Below are 14,854 nucleotides of genomic sequence, written 5' to 3'. Positions count from 1 at the left end.
CTTTAAAATTATAAATTATAATTGTTAGGCAGCAATTTTATTTTCAAGCTACTCAATTTTCAATTGCTAAGTTATTTATACTTCCCTAATATTTGTATACTACAGCTGGAGTACAATCGTGCTTGTCTTTGAATGCGATGACGACAAATGAATATAGGTGACATTAATAAGATTAATATTCAAGCCATTAGTAATCATGCTGGAAATTGCAGTTGAGCATTTTGGTTAAAATAGTCAACAAATGCAAAAGATAAACGAAGTCTGCCTTTTAAACAAGAGTTACATACGGTGCGTCAAATATTGCTGGGTTTTTCAATCAAACCAAGAACTGAGGAAAGTGTTATTCCCAAGTGAGGAATTTCAGAACATTCTAGGCAAAGATACATACTGCATGCAAGTGATACGACACCTTAATTAGATTCAACCAGCAGACTGTATTACACTGCGACTCGGAACAATAGTTCTGAGCCAAGATTACAATAAATTTCAAAATCTATAATGTGTGAAATTAAATTCTACAATAATGCATAAAAGTCCTAATTTGAATCAATTTTCAACTTGCAAATACATGAAAAACTAAAAAATGAAATTCAGGGTAGGAAAAACAAAGAATATACAAGTATCAGTAAATACTATTAATTAGGAAGGCCAAATTTCCACTGAACAAGAATTAGACATTTTCTACCATATTCATTCCACTGCAAAGATATTTAATTTTTCAAAAATATCAGAACTTGAATCTCACATATACTATTAGGATATACTTTTGTATTATTTTAAGGTAAGCTCTCTCCCTCAAAGGATTAATCTAGGATCCACTAGTGCATTCAAATAAATAAAAGTAGAAAACACTGAAGTTTGTATGTTGGTACATTCACCTTTTATTGATGAAACAATATATTGATAATAGTATGAATTTCATGGTTGCCATATGAATGTGAACTTGCAGTAACAACAAATGAAGACAAATAAACAGCACAGAGGATTAAGGTCCAGACAGGTAAAAAATATAGCAAAGGTTAGAGTTAAGTCAATAAATTAGGATCACCATGAATATAATGTAGTTCCATTTCAGTAAGGTATTAACAAGGTAAGGTATTCAGTCTCTCTGGCCCTGGATCCTAAGAAAGGCTTTGAAAGCAAATTGGCTAGGTTCAAATCCAGGATCTACCTCTTACTAGCTGTGTGACCTTACACAAGCTATTTCACCTTGCTGTGCTTTAGTTTATTCATCTAATAAAAGAAGTACAATAACAAAAATTAGCTAGGTGTGATGGGTAAGTAAAATAACAGTTACTTATCTTATCTTTGTGGATAAGACTACAAAATCTTAGTTAAGTGTAATTGAAACAGAATAAAACTAAAAACCAATACTCAGAACACTTAGGGAGTGGTCCTGTTCTATTCAAGTTTTTCGTTTTGTTTTGTTTTATTTTTTTCTGAGACAGAGTCTCACTCTGTCATTCAGACTGGAAGGCAGAGGCACGATCTCAATTCATGGCAACTTCTGCCTCCCAGGTTCAAGCAATTCCCCTGTTTCAGCCTCCTGAGTAGCTAGGATTACAGGCGTGCACCACTATGCCCAGCTAATTTTTTTTGTATTTTTAGTAGAGACGGGGTTTCACCGTGTTGGCCAGGCTGGTCTCGAGCTCCTGATCTCATGATCCGCCCACCTCAGTCTCCCAAAGTGCTGGGATCACAGGCGTGAGCCACTGCGCCCGGCCTCTATTCAGTTTTTCAATCAACAACTTAGTTTAGGGATATTTAAGAAATGTGCAAATGCTGGCAGGTGCAATGCTGGCAGGGACAGCTATTATTACATGAGTGCAGAATCAAGATTCAAAATTTCAAAAAAAAGGAAAGCGGCTGGGAGAGGTGGCTCATGCCTGTAATCCCAGCACTTTGGGAGGCCGAGGCAGGCGGATCACAAGGTTAGGAGTTCGAGAACAGTCTGGCCAATATAGTGAAACCCCATCTCTACTAAAAATACAAAAATTAGCTGGGTGTGGTGGCGGGTGCCTGTAGTCCCAGCTACTCTGGAGGCTGAGGCAGGAGAATCGCTTGAACCCAGGAAGGGGAGGTTGCAGTGAGCTGATATCGCACCACTGCACTCCAGCCTGGGCAACAGAGAGAGATTCCGTCTCAAAAAAAAAAAAAAAGAAGAAGAAGAGAATGCTAGGCTGAAACAAGAAGAACTGAAGAGATTTCATTCAGCACAACTCAAACACAGAACTCCATTTCTGGACACCTAAGACTTAGACCTGGTCTGCAGGTCGGCATCTCCCCCACTTTCTACATCAGTTTTTGGGGGTTCAAAACTCACTGAAAACTTTATCATTCCATTTTTTTAAAAATCCACATAACATCTCATTTTGTTTTACACAACATACATCTTTATCAAGACTTTTTATGGTCAAGGTGAATATTCAAAATCTTAGCTGGATAAAACGACTCTAGTTATCCTTTATGGCACAGTATCTCATAACCAAGAAGTAAAGTATGGTTAGAAGGCTCAATATTTACAGAAGAATGCCAATCCTAGCCCCAGTTATACTCACGGCCCCTCTTGTTCTTATTCAGCATCATAGAATACCCATAACTTCAAGTAATTTCCAGGTAGACTAATCCCTAATTGACTGACACTTAATAACTTGGCTGAGAGGTATTATACTTATCAAGGGACTGCCTAAAGAATATGTAGTTACGCCAGGCACAGTGGCTCATGCCTGTAATCCCAGCACTTTGGGAGGCTAAGGCAGGTGGATCATTTGAAGTCAGGAGTTCAAGACCAGCCTGACCAACATGGTGAAACACTGTCTCTACTAAAAATACAAAAATTAGCCAGGTGTGGTCGTACATGCCTGTAATCCCAGCTGGGAGGCTGAGGCAGGAGAATTGCTTGAACCGGGAGGTGCAGGTTGCAGTGAGCTGAGATCACGCCACTGCACTCCAGCCTGGGCAACAGAGCGAGATTCCATCTCAAAACAAACAAACAAACAAACAAACAAAAAATGTAGAGTTAACCATTTACTCATTCTTGATTGGCAGTCTTCAAAGTTGGGGCATCTGTACCACAGAGGATATGCAAGATGATCACTGAGGTGTGGAAAGAATATATTAAGACTTCTATTTATATTCATTTTCTACCTAATAAATAAGAAATTGAGCTTTGTTAATATTTAGTATATGGATTGGCACTGGTACGCTCACTAGTCCCTATATAACCTACATTATGAGACACTTTTAAGAAAGAATGGTATTGCAAAGCACTGTGCTTTACAGGAGCACAGTTAAATGGATTTACAGATTATAGTATACAGTTTAATGAAGCTAAATCCTCACTGAATAGATAAGTGGCTGAAGACTCTTGCAAAGAAACCAGATTGAAGACTATGAATATAAGCAAACAGTAATGGAGCTGACTTTTAGTATATCAACCAAAACACAAAGTTAAAAAAAGACCTAATTAGATTTAACAAGTTGTCTGCAAAACTTGAAATTAGCAAGACTATTTTAAATAAGGACTTATATACACTATTGTTAACAATGAACCTTAAATCTTAAGTATATATAGCTATATTGTCATCCCAATTCTATTTTCTTTTCTTTTTTTTTTTTTTTGAGAAGGAGTCTCTCTCTGTTACCCAGGCTGGAGTGCAGTGGCGCGATCTCAGCTCACCGCAACCTCTGCCTCCCAGGTTCAAATGATTCTCATGCCTCAGCCTCCAAAGTAGCTGGGATTATAGGCATGCACCACCACGACCAGCAAACTCTTGTACTTTTAGTAGAGATGGGATTTCACCATATTGGCCAAGCTACTCCTGGCCACAAGTGATCTGCCCATCTTGGCTTCCCAAAGTGCGGGGATTACAGGCGTGAGTCACTGGGTCTGACCTTCTTTTTTTTTTTTTTAAGATGTGGAGAATGTAGCCTGAGCTGGAGTGCAATGGTGCAATCATAGCTCGCTGCAGCCTTGAACTCCTAGGCTCAAGCAATCCTCCCACCTCAGTCTCCTAAGTAGCTAGGACTAAAGACAAATGCCACCATGCCCAGCTAATTTTATTTTTTGTAGAGACAGAGTCTCACTACGTTGCCCAGGCTGGTCTCAAACTTCTGGCGTTAAGCCATGTCCCTGCCTCAGCCTCCTAAAGTGGTGGGATTACAGGCATGAGCCACCACACCTGGCCTACAATTAGATCTTTAAAATCCAGAATCGCCGGGCGCGGTGGCTCAAGCCTGTAATCCCAGCACTTTGGGAGGCCAAGACGGGCGGATCACGAGGTCAGGAGATCGAGACCATCCTGGCGAACACCGTGAAACCCCGTCTCTACTAAAAAATATAAAAAACTAGCCGGGCGAGGTGGCAGGCGCCTGTAGTCCCAGCTACTCGGGAGGCTGAGGCAGGAGAATGGCATAAACCCGGGAGGCGGAGCTTGCAGTGAGCCGAGATCTGGCCACTGCACTCCAGCCTCGGCCACAGAGCGAGACTCCGTCTCAAAAAATAAATAAAAATAAAAATAAAAAAAAAATAAAATAAAATCCAGAATCCAGAATATGAAAGCAAATCTCTACAGTTTTGTTTTTTTTTTAATGATGTTTAAAGTCAAGAAAACACACTAAAGCAAATTCTAGATGCATCAAACATTTAAACATTTTTAAAAAGTGAAACCATAAAAGCACTAGAAGAAAACATGGACATTTAAAAAAATAAAGTCAAAAAGCCCTTCCAAATATGACAATAAAAAATTGACAGGCTGGGCACAGTGGTTCATGCCTATAATCCCAACATTTTGGGAGGCCAAGGTAGGAGGATCACTTGAGGCCAGAGACAAGCCTCAGCAACATAGTGAGACCCTATCTCTACAAAAAATATTAGCCAAGTGTGGTGGAGCACGCCTGTAGTTCCAGCTACTCAGGAGGCTGAGGCGGGAGGATCACTTGAGCCCAGGAGACTGAGGCTGCAGTGAGCTATGACTGCACCACTGTACTTCAGCCTGGGTGACAGAGCAAGACCCTGTCTCTAAAAAAAAAAAAAAGAAAGAAAGAAAAAGACTGATGAATTTCACTAAAAACAAAAAATTCCTGCAGAGCAAAAAACAAGTCTTAAACATAACGATCAAAAACAGTGATACACTGTATTGGTGGGGGATATGGAGAAACTGGCATTACTATGCTACTGTTGGTAGTTGCATAAACCAATACGACTTTACTAGGAAGCAATTTGGCGATATCTATCAAATTACTAATTCACATGCCTTTGACCCAACAACTGTTTTAGAAATTTTCTTACAGATTTATTATATTCACAATGTACAAATTACTACTTGGAAATTACTTAAACGTCCATTAACCTAGGACTGGTTAAATAAATTATGGTACATGCATATACTGCAATTCTATGCAGTCATAAAAAGAATGAAGAGGCTCTGAGCTGGGTATGAAGTGCTATGATTTCCAAGACACACTGCTAAGGGAGGAAAACAAGGTGCAGAACAGTGTTTATGGTACGCTACCATCTGTGTAAAAAAAAAAAAAAAAAAAACTGGGAAGGGGGGTAACAGAAAGAGAAAATATATAAATATATAATTCCTTACATATGCAGACTAATGTCTGAAAAAAAATACATAAAAATCTGATAAACGTGGTAACAATGATTGCCTCTAAGAAACAGGTTTTATGGCCAGGCACGGTGGCTCACGCCTGTAATTCCAACACTTGGGAGGCCGAGGCAGGCTGATCACCTAAGGTCAGGAGTTCGAGACCAGCCTGTCCAACATGGTGAAACCCCGTCTCTGCTAAAACTATAAAAATTAGCTGGGCGTGATGGTGGGAGCCTGTAATCCCAGCTACTCAGGAGGCTAAGGCAGCAGAATCGCTTGAATCTGGGAGGCAGAGGTTGCAGTGAGCCAAGATCACACCATTGCACTCCAGCCTGGGTGACAAAGTAAGACTCTGCCTCAAAAGAAAAAAAAAAAGAGTTTCACATGCTAGATACCTTTAATAATTTTCCAACTTTCTAGCTACTCAGGTTACTCCCCTCATCCAATCCATCCACAAATCATGTTCACTACGCCTTCAAAAGACATCCAGACTGTTCTACATTCTGACTGTGGCAATGGTTATATGAACCTATAAATGTGTTAGAATTCATAGACCTGTATATACAAAGGGTCAATTTTACTTTATGTTAATACAAAAATAATTTTTTAAAAAAGACATCCAGACCAGAAGCGGTAGCTCACGCCTGTAATCCCAGCACCTTGGGAGGCTGAGGCAGGTGAATCACCTGAGATTAGGAGTTCAAGACCAACCTGGCCAACATGGCGAAACCCCATCTCTACTAAAACTACAAAAATTAGCCACACGTGGTGGCAAGAACCTATAATCACAGCTACTCGGGAGGCTGAGGCAGGAGAATCACTTGAACCCAGGAGGTGGAGGTTGCAGTGAGCCAAAATCGCACCACTGCCCTCCAGCCTGGGCGAAGGGGTGAGCCTCCATCTCAAAAACAAAACAAACAAACAAAGACAGACATCTGTTGTCTACCCACTTTCTACCACCTCCACTGCCACCATCTCTTATCTGAATCATTACAATATCCTCCTGACCAGATGCCCTGGTTCTCTTCTTCATTTCCTACAGTCATCTCCACACAGCAGCCAGTGTGATCCTGTTAAAAACTAAACCAAATCGTGTCCTCAAAAGCCTCCAACGGCTACCCATTTCACGTAGAAAAAATGCTAAAGTCCTTATGAGAGCCAACCCAGCCCAAAGCAGCTTGACCTCCTGTTCCCAAGGTTTCCTTTCCTACTGGCCTCCTCACTTACTAAACTCAGGCTGCACTGGCCCTCTCGCCCTCCCTTGACAACACCAGGTGTGTTCCTACCTCCCAGTCTTTGCTCTAGCTGCTCCCTCTGCCGGAAATATTTTTCTCCTAGATATCCACTTGACACTCTCACATCCTTCAAGTCTCCTTACACCTCGCCTCCATGAAGTTTATCCTGACCATCTTATTTAATCATGCAACCTACTGGACCTTTCCTCCACAACTCCCCCATCTGTACTCCTGATTCCTCTTTATCCTACTCAATTTTTTTCTCTTTTCCAAAGTACATATCATCTTTTAGTAAAATTTACTTATTAGGCTTATTGTCTTTCTCTATATCCCCACTACTAGAAGATAAACTCCACAAGGACAGGGATCTTTCATTCGTTTTATTCACAGATATACCCCACACATCTAGAAAAGTGCCTGGCACATATTAGGTGTTTGGTAACTATTTTACTCCTCCCTGAGGTGAAATGACATCAAATAAATGAGTAAATGAACAAACAAATGAACACATAAACAAGGGGTTGTCTTTCTGATTAGAGAACATTTGAACAGAGACCTGAAAGAAGAGAGGGAACAAAGCATCTCTCCTGGAGAAAACCATTTCAGGTGAAAGGGTAAGTACAAATGCCCTGAGGCAGGCACACCTTAGCATGTTCCAGAAAAAGGGGAAAAAAGAAACGACAAGGAGAACAATGCGGGTGGCACAAGTGAGACAGGAAGTAAACCACATGGGCAGTGAGGTGATGGGTGGCCACATTACACCGGGGAAACCCCACAGCACACAGGGCAAACTCTGGCTTGTATGAGATGAGAAAGAGGCCACTAGAGAGCTTCAAATGAAATGTTATGATCTACGTTAGTTAAATGTTATATGTTAGTTAAAAATCTTTCCATAAGGAAGGCACAGGTGGAGCTGAACTTCCATCCACAAAATGTTAAGCTCTCCCAGGACAAGTAAAAGAAAGAATACTCCCCAATGTAACTTTATGGGGCTAATACAAATCATGAATCCAAAACCAAACGTACAAAGATAGTTCCCAAAAAAGCACACATTAATTTTTGAGCCAATTTTAAGTCCTGGACAAAATACTAGCAAATCTCATTTAGAAATGCATATAATCCCAGCCTCTTTGGGAGGCCAAGGCAGGAGTATCACTTGAGGTCAGGAGTTCGAGAGCAGCCTGGCCAACATGGTGAAATCTCATCTCTACTAAACATACAAAATTAGGTGGGCTTGGTGGCACTCGCCTGTAATCCCAGCTACTTGGGAGGCTGAGGCAGGAGAATCGCTTGAACCCAGGAGGCAGAGCTTGCAGTGAGCCGAGATGGCGCCACTACACTCCAGCCTTGGCAACAGAGCAAGGCTTTGTCTCAAAAATAATTGCCAGATGTGGTGGCTCATGCCTGTAATCCCAGCATTTTGGAAGGCCAAGGTGTGTGGATCACTTGAGGTCAGGAGTCTGAGACCAGCTTGGCCAACATGGCAAAACCCCACCTCTACTAAAAATAAAAAAATTAGCCAGGCACAGTGGCGCATGATTATAATCCCAACTACTCAGGAGACTGAGGCAAGAGAATCGCTTGAATTGAGGAGGGGGAGGTTGCAGCGAGCTGAGATCGTGCCACTGCACTCCAGCCTGGGTGACAGAGTGAGACTCTATCACAGAAAAAAACAAAAAACAAAAATAAAATAATAACAACAGCCAGGTGCGGTGGCTCACACCTATAATCCCAGCACTTTGGGAGGCAGAGACGAGTAGATCACGAGGTCAGGAGTTCAAGACCAGCCTGGCCAATATGGTGAAACCCTATCTCTACTAAAAATACAAAAATTAGGCCGGGCACGGTGGCTCAAGCCTGTAATCCCAGCACTTTGGGAGGCCGAGACGGGCGGATCACGAGGTCAGGAGATCGAGACCATCCTGGCTAACACGGTGAAACCCCGTCTCTACTAAAAAATACAAAAAACTAGCTGGGCGACGTGGCGGGCGCCTGTAGTCCCAGCTACTCGGGAGGCTGAGGCAGGAGAATGGCGTAAACCCAGGAGGCGGAGCTTGCAGTGAGCTGAGATCTGGCCACTGCACTCCAGCCTGGGTGGCAAAGCGAGACTCCGTCTCAAAAAAAAAAAAAAAAAAAAAAAATTAGCCAGGCATGGTGGTGTGCAACTGTAGTCCCAGCTACTTGGGAGGCTGAGGCAGAATTGCTTGAACTCGGGAGGTGGAGGTTGCAGTGAGCTGAGATCTAACCACTGCACTCTAGCCTGGGCGACAGAGCAAGACGCCATCTCAAATAATAATAATAATAATAATAGCTACATTTATTGAGCACCACTCTAAATGCTTTTCATAGATTAACTCATTTAATCTTCACAACAACCCTATGCCATGTTATTTCATCCATTTTTACAAAGAAATGAAGACACAGAGAGGCTACATAATTTACCAAAGTTAACAGATAGAAAGTAGAGATTCTGGCCAGGCACAGTGGCTCAAGCCTGTAATCCCAGCACTTTGGGAGGCCGAGACGGGCGGATCACGAGGTCAGGAGATCGAGACCATCCTGGCTAACCTGGTGAAACTCCGTCTCTACTAAAAAATACAAAAAACTAGCCGGGCGAGGTGGCGGGCGCCTGTAGTCCCAGCTACTCGGGAGGCTGAGGCAGGAGAGTGGTGTGAACCCAGGAGACGGAGCTTGCAGTGAGCCAAGATCCGGCCACTGCACTCCAGCCTGGGCAACAGAACGAGACTCAAAAAAAAAAAAAAAGAAAGTGGAGATTCTGAAGATTATGAATTTCAAAAACATCAATGATATTCTGATTTAATTGCTCTGGGGGGTGGAACCAATATTTTTTAAAGCACCCCAAGCAATTCTAATGTGCAACTAGGGTTACGAAGAACTAAATCCATTAGCTAACTTCCCCCACCCTGAGAGAGAGTACATGGACATAGCCAAGGCAGGAGACGTTTCAGTGAGGATTAAATATAAAACAAGCAACAAGGATCAGAAAACATGATTTCCTAGGTGTTTTCCAACAGTGAAAGTCTACCATTATCTGTTTCCACAGAGTCTTTCTAGAAGTCTAGGAGGTGTAATATTCCATGTTACACCAGCTAGCAGATTCAATTCTAGTTCACTTTGGAGAAATCTGTCAGCTTATTTCTTTGGGATAGAGTTCCCAAAACAAGAATAGGGTAAAATATCCTAGCAACTTATAATACAAGTTGAGTATCCCTTACCCAAATGCTTGGGAACAGAAGTGTTTCAGATTTCAGGCTTTGGAATATGTGCATTATATACTTACTGACTGAATATCCCAAATCCGAAAATCCAAAACCTGAAATGCTCCAGTAAGCATTTCTTTTTTTTATTATTATTATTTTTTTTTATTATACTTTAAGTTCTAGGGTACATGTGCATAACGTGCAGGTTTGTTACATATGTATACTTGTGCCATGTTGGTGTGCTGCACCCATCAACTCGTCAGCACCCATCAACTCATCATTTACATCAGGTATAACTCCCAATGCAATCCCTCCCCCCTTCCCCCTCCCCATGATAGGCCCCGGTGTGTGATGTTCCCCTTCCCGAGTCCAAGTAAGCATTTCTTTTGAGCATCATCTCAGCACTCAAAAAGTGTCAGATTTTGGAGCATTTCAAATTTTGGATTTTCAGATTAGGGATACTCAACCTATACTAGAATACAATTATTTAAGAATAAGAAACACAGCTCTACTTTACAGAAAAGAGTAGCAAAAAGAGGGAAGAATTCAAGAGGCCAACCTAATATTTTGTAAAAGTATAACTGGATAAATGTTACTGAGCTGCACAAAGATCACTTCTGCTGACTGGAGCTAAAGCCACAAAGGGATCCTAACCCTATTCTCCTCTGTATCCTGATGTTGATGCAGTCAGGTGTGGTTCTATGGAGTCAGGAACTACTGCCACAGTCAGCATGCAGAAGCCAAAGCAACGAGTGCTACCCAGCAAAGTTTGAGAAGGTTCAAGAAGTTGTTTTTCGGGAGGAAAACAAGCTGTCTTGGCTACAGCAGCAGGCTCTAGGAGGCCGGCCTCCAGCCCTCTTCCTCATTTATCTCCCCTTCACAAGGAGAAGCCTGGACACACATGGGTCCCCAAAGCGGTGTTAACAGCTATCACTCACACTGCTTCTCTTTGACCCTGTAGAATCAAAGCTCCTCAGCCTTCAAGGAGTTGGAACGATTGCAATTCCATCTCTTCCCAAAGCTATTCTCTGAAGCTTGGGAATCAACTTTAAAGAATCTTCCAAGGTGGGATATAGGAAAAACTGTATCCTTAGACTTGGTGTTCTATAGAGTGGGCAACAAGCCAACTGGGTCTACCACTTTCAACGCTGTGTGCTACTTCCTAGAAGTAAGAGTTGCTTTAGGTAGTCTCCTCGTCTAATTGTTAGAGATCCAATGGTTCAGCTACATAAAACTGCCCATTCCTCCCCACGTCTCTCCCATCTCTATGCCTTTGCTCATACTATCTGTACTATCAGGAATGTTCTCGCCCACATCCCTTTCTGAAATACTTCTACCCTTCTTTTAAAGACCTGCTCAAACCTCACTTCCTCTAAGATGCCCTCCCAGATCCCACCCCAACTCCTATATTAACTTCATTTACACTGTGTTATAATATGGCATTCCCCACCCTTTGCCATTTTTAGATAGCTTATACTTGTCTCCAACAAGAAATTAGGCCCTGGTGGACAATAATAAAGTTTCATTAGATCTTTTCTATGCCTTTCGGCACCTCATATAAAGCAGAAATTCAGGAAATATTTGTTAAACAGAATTGGATTCAAGAAGCATTCAGAAGGCTTCTTACAGTAGCTCACGGCTGTAATCTCAGCACTTTGGAAGGCTGAGGTGAGAGGATCACTTGAGCCCAGGAGTTTGAGACCAGCCTGGGTAACATAGGGAAGATCCTATCTCTACAAGAAAAAAATTTTTAATTAGCTGGGTGTAGTGGTGCAGTGCCTGTGGTCCCAGCTAGTTGGGAGGCTGAGGTGGGAGAACCACAAGAGCCCAGGGGGTTGAGGCTACAGTGAGCCATGATCGCACTCCTGCACTTCAGCCTGGGTGACAGAGCAAGACTTATCTCAAAAAAAAAAAAAAAAAAAAAAAAAAAAAAAAAAAGGCCGGGCATGGTGGCTCACGCCTGTAATCCCAGCACTTTGGGAGGCCGAGGCGGGCGGATCACAAGGTCAGGAGATCGAGACCATGGTGAAACCCCGTCTCTACTAAAAATACAAAAAATTAGCCGGGCGAGGTGGTGGGCGCCTGTAGTCCCAGCTACTCGGGAGGCTGAGGCAGGAGAATGGCGTGAACCCGGGAGGCGGAGCTTGCGGTGAGCCGAGATCGCCGCGCCACTGCACTCCAGCCTGGGCGCTAAGAAGAAAGACAGAGAAGCATTCAGAGAAGCTGCTCTGCTAGTCTGACTTTGGTTTGCTATGGAACACAAGATGTTCTTTCTTCCTCTTTACCTGTCTTCTCTTGTTAGTTTGCTTTGAAATATTACTCTTTAAAATAATTTTCCTATTTTCCTTCCTGTGATTTTTTTTCTGATTTAACTGAACATAATTCACATACCATAATATTCACCCTTTTAAAGTGTAGATTTTAGTATATTAACAAAGTTGTGTAATCATCACCTCTTTCTAATTCTAGAATGTTTTCATCATCCCAAAAAGAAAATGCATACTCACAGGCAGTCACTCTCCACCCCCAACCCCAAGCAACAACTAATCTACTCTCTGTCTCTGATATATAGGATTTTAACAAAGCTTACAGTAGGTGATCTCAATTGTGGTTTTATTATACCATGAAGTCAAAATTTTACCAAAAAAAGAAAAGAAGAGATTCTTATTTTATAAGTCAAAAGGAAAATGTGATTTGACACAGCATTCTGTTTTTGTTTTGTTAAGCTTTTCATTGGGGAAGTATATGTATAGAAGCTTGTATATTGGGCCGGACGCGTTGGCTCACGCCTCAGCACTTTGGGAGGCTGAGGCGGGCAGATCACCAGAGGTCAGGAGTTCGAGACCAGCCTGACCAACATGGAGAAACCCCGTCTCTACTAAAAACACAAAAAATTAGCCAGGCGTGGTGGCACATGCCTGTAATCCCAGCTACTAAGGAGGCTGAGGCAGGAGAATCGCTTGAACCTGGAAGGCTGAGGTTGCAGTGAGCCGAGATAGAGCCATTGCATTCTAGCCTGGGCAACAAGAGTGAAACACTGTCTCCAAAAAAAAAAAGAAAAAAGAAAAAGAAGAAGGTTATATAGGTTGTATATCATAAGAGTACACCTCAATGAGTTTTCAAAACCTGAATACTGTAGTCCCCTTTATCAGCAGGTAATACCTTCAAAGACCCCCATGGATGCCGGAAACCACGGATAGTACTGAACCCTATATGTGCTATGTTTCTTTCTGTGTGTGTGTGTGTGTGTGTGTGTATATATGTGTGTGTCTGATAAGGTTTAATTTATATATTAGGCAGAATAAGAGATTAACAATAACATAATAAAATAGAATAATTATAACAATGTACAGTTAAAAATGTTATGTGAATGTGCCTCTTTTTTTTTTTTGAGACAGAGTCTTGCTCTGTCACCCAGGCTGGAGTGGAGTGGCGCAATCTCGGCTCATTACAAGCTCCACCTCCCAGGTTCACGCCATTTTCCTGCCTCAGCCTCCCGAGTAGCTGGGACTACAGGCACCCGCCACGACACTCGGCTAATTTTTTGTATTTTTAGTAGAAACGGGGCTTCACCACATTATTCAAGATGGTCTCGATCTCCTGACCTCGTGATCCGCTAGCCTTGGCCTCCCAAAGTGCTGTGATTACAGGTGTGAGCCACCGCGCCCGGCCTGAATGTGCCTCTTTCTCTCAAAATATCTTTACTGTATTATATAAACTCACCAATTTTCAAACCGCAGTTGACCATGGGCAACTAAGATTGCAGAAAGCAAAACCGCTGACAAGGGGGAACTACTGTATACAAGTGTAGCGAACTCCCAGATTAAGAAACAGAACAGAAGCCTACTCCTTAACCATTCCCAAAGAATAACTATGATTTTTGACTTCTAACAACAGAGAATAACTTTTTTGCCTGTTTTTGTACATTTATGAATGGAAGCATATACTATGCAGAATAGAAAAGTTCTACATTGAAATTCTATGCCTTGTAATACTCACCATAATCTTCTTGTATAAAGCCATTACATTATCATCATCAAATGGTAGAAATCCACACATAAGAACATATAACAGTATGCCCATACTCCAAACATCTGCCTGAGAGAAAGAGGGAAAAAGGAAAATCACTGAAACAAAAATTCAAACATATTTCAGAACGGCAGGACTCTTGATACAATCACAGAATTGTCACAAAGCTAAAAGAGAGCTCAGAGATCAACAACTTCAACCTGCTCATTCTATAGTCAGAGAACCTGAAGCTAAGGAGGCTTCTCTAAGGTCACCCAGTCAATTGGAGGCCACCCAGGAAGGCCTCCTGACTTCCAATTCAATGCACTGTCCTCCAGCTGGACTCTAACACTTAATAGAAAATAATTTCCAGTAGGCTGGGCTGTATTGGACATGATAAGAAGATGAGACAATTCTACAGTGCTACTGAAGGTTTAGGTTACATATGAAGTTTATGTAAACAGGCATGAGGATGTCTTAAAATGTATTAATAATCAGCAAGTATGACTAAGTTGTACTATAAAATTCTATGTAGAGAACTTTAATAAAGTTCAATGATTGACTTTTCAAATGTAGAGGCAGCCAGGCGTGGTGGCTCATGCCTGTAATCCCAGCACTTTGGGAGGCCGAGGTGGGCGGATCACCTGAGGTCAGGAGTTCGAGACTAGCCTGGCCAACATGGTGAAACCCCATCTCTACCAAAACTACAAAAATTAGCCAGGCATGGTGGCGCATGCCCACAGTCCCAGCTACTCGGGAGGCTGAGGCAGGAGAATCACTTGAACCCAAG

The 14,854-nt window shown here is 42.1% G+C and overlaps 1 protein-coding gene across 5 annotated transcripts in view; it reads right to left on the bottom strand.

Annotated features, from left to right (window-relative positions):
• Window positions 1-14,854, bottom strand: part of MELK (maternal embryonic leucine zipper kinase) — a 104,902-nt gene that overhangs the window by 57,888 nt on the left and 32,160 nt on the right. For all 5 annotated transcript variants that reach the window (XM_007968721.3, XM_007968724.3, XM_037998249.2 and 2 more), the window contains one exon: window positions 14,056-14,154. In XM_007968721.3, coding sequence (XP_007966912.3) covers window positions 14,056-14,154 — 99 coding nt within the window. The remainder of the gene's footprint in view (window positions 1-14,055; window positions 14,155-14,854) is intronic.

Source organism: Chlorocebus sabaeus, chromosome 12 (genome assembly GCF_047675955.1).
Source record: "Chlorocebus sabaeus isolate Y175 chromosome 12, mChlSab1.0.hap1, whole genome shotgun sequence".
Lineage (NCBI taxonomy): Eukaryota > Metazoa > Chordata > Mammalia > Primates > Cercopithecidae > Chlorocebus > Chlorocebus sabaeus.
Note: the sequence above shows the minus strand (reverse complement) of the source record. Positions and strands in the feature narration are given on the sequence as shown.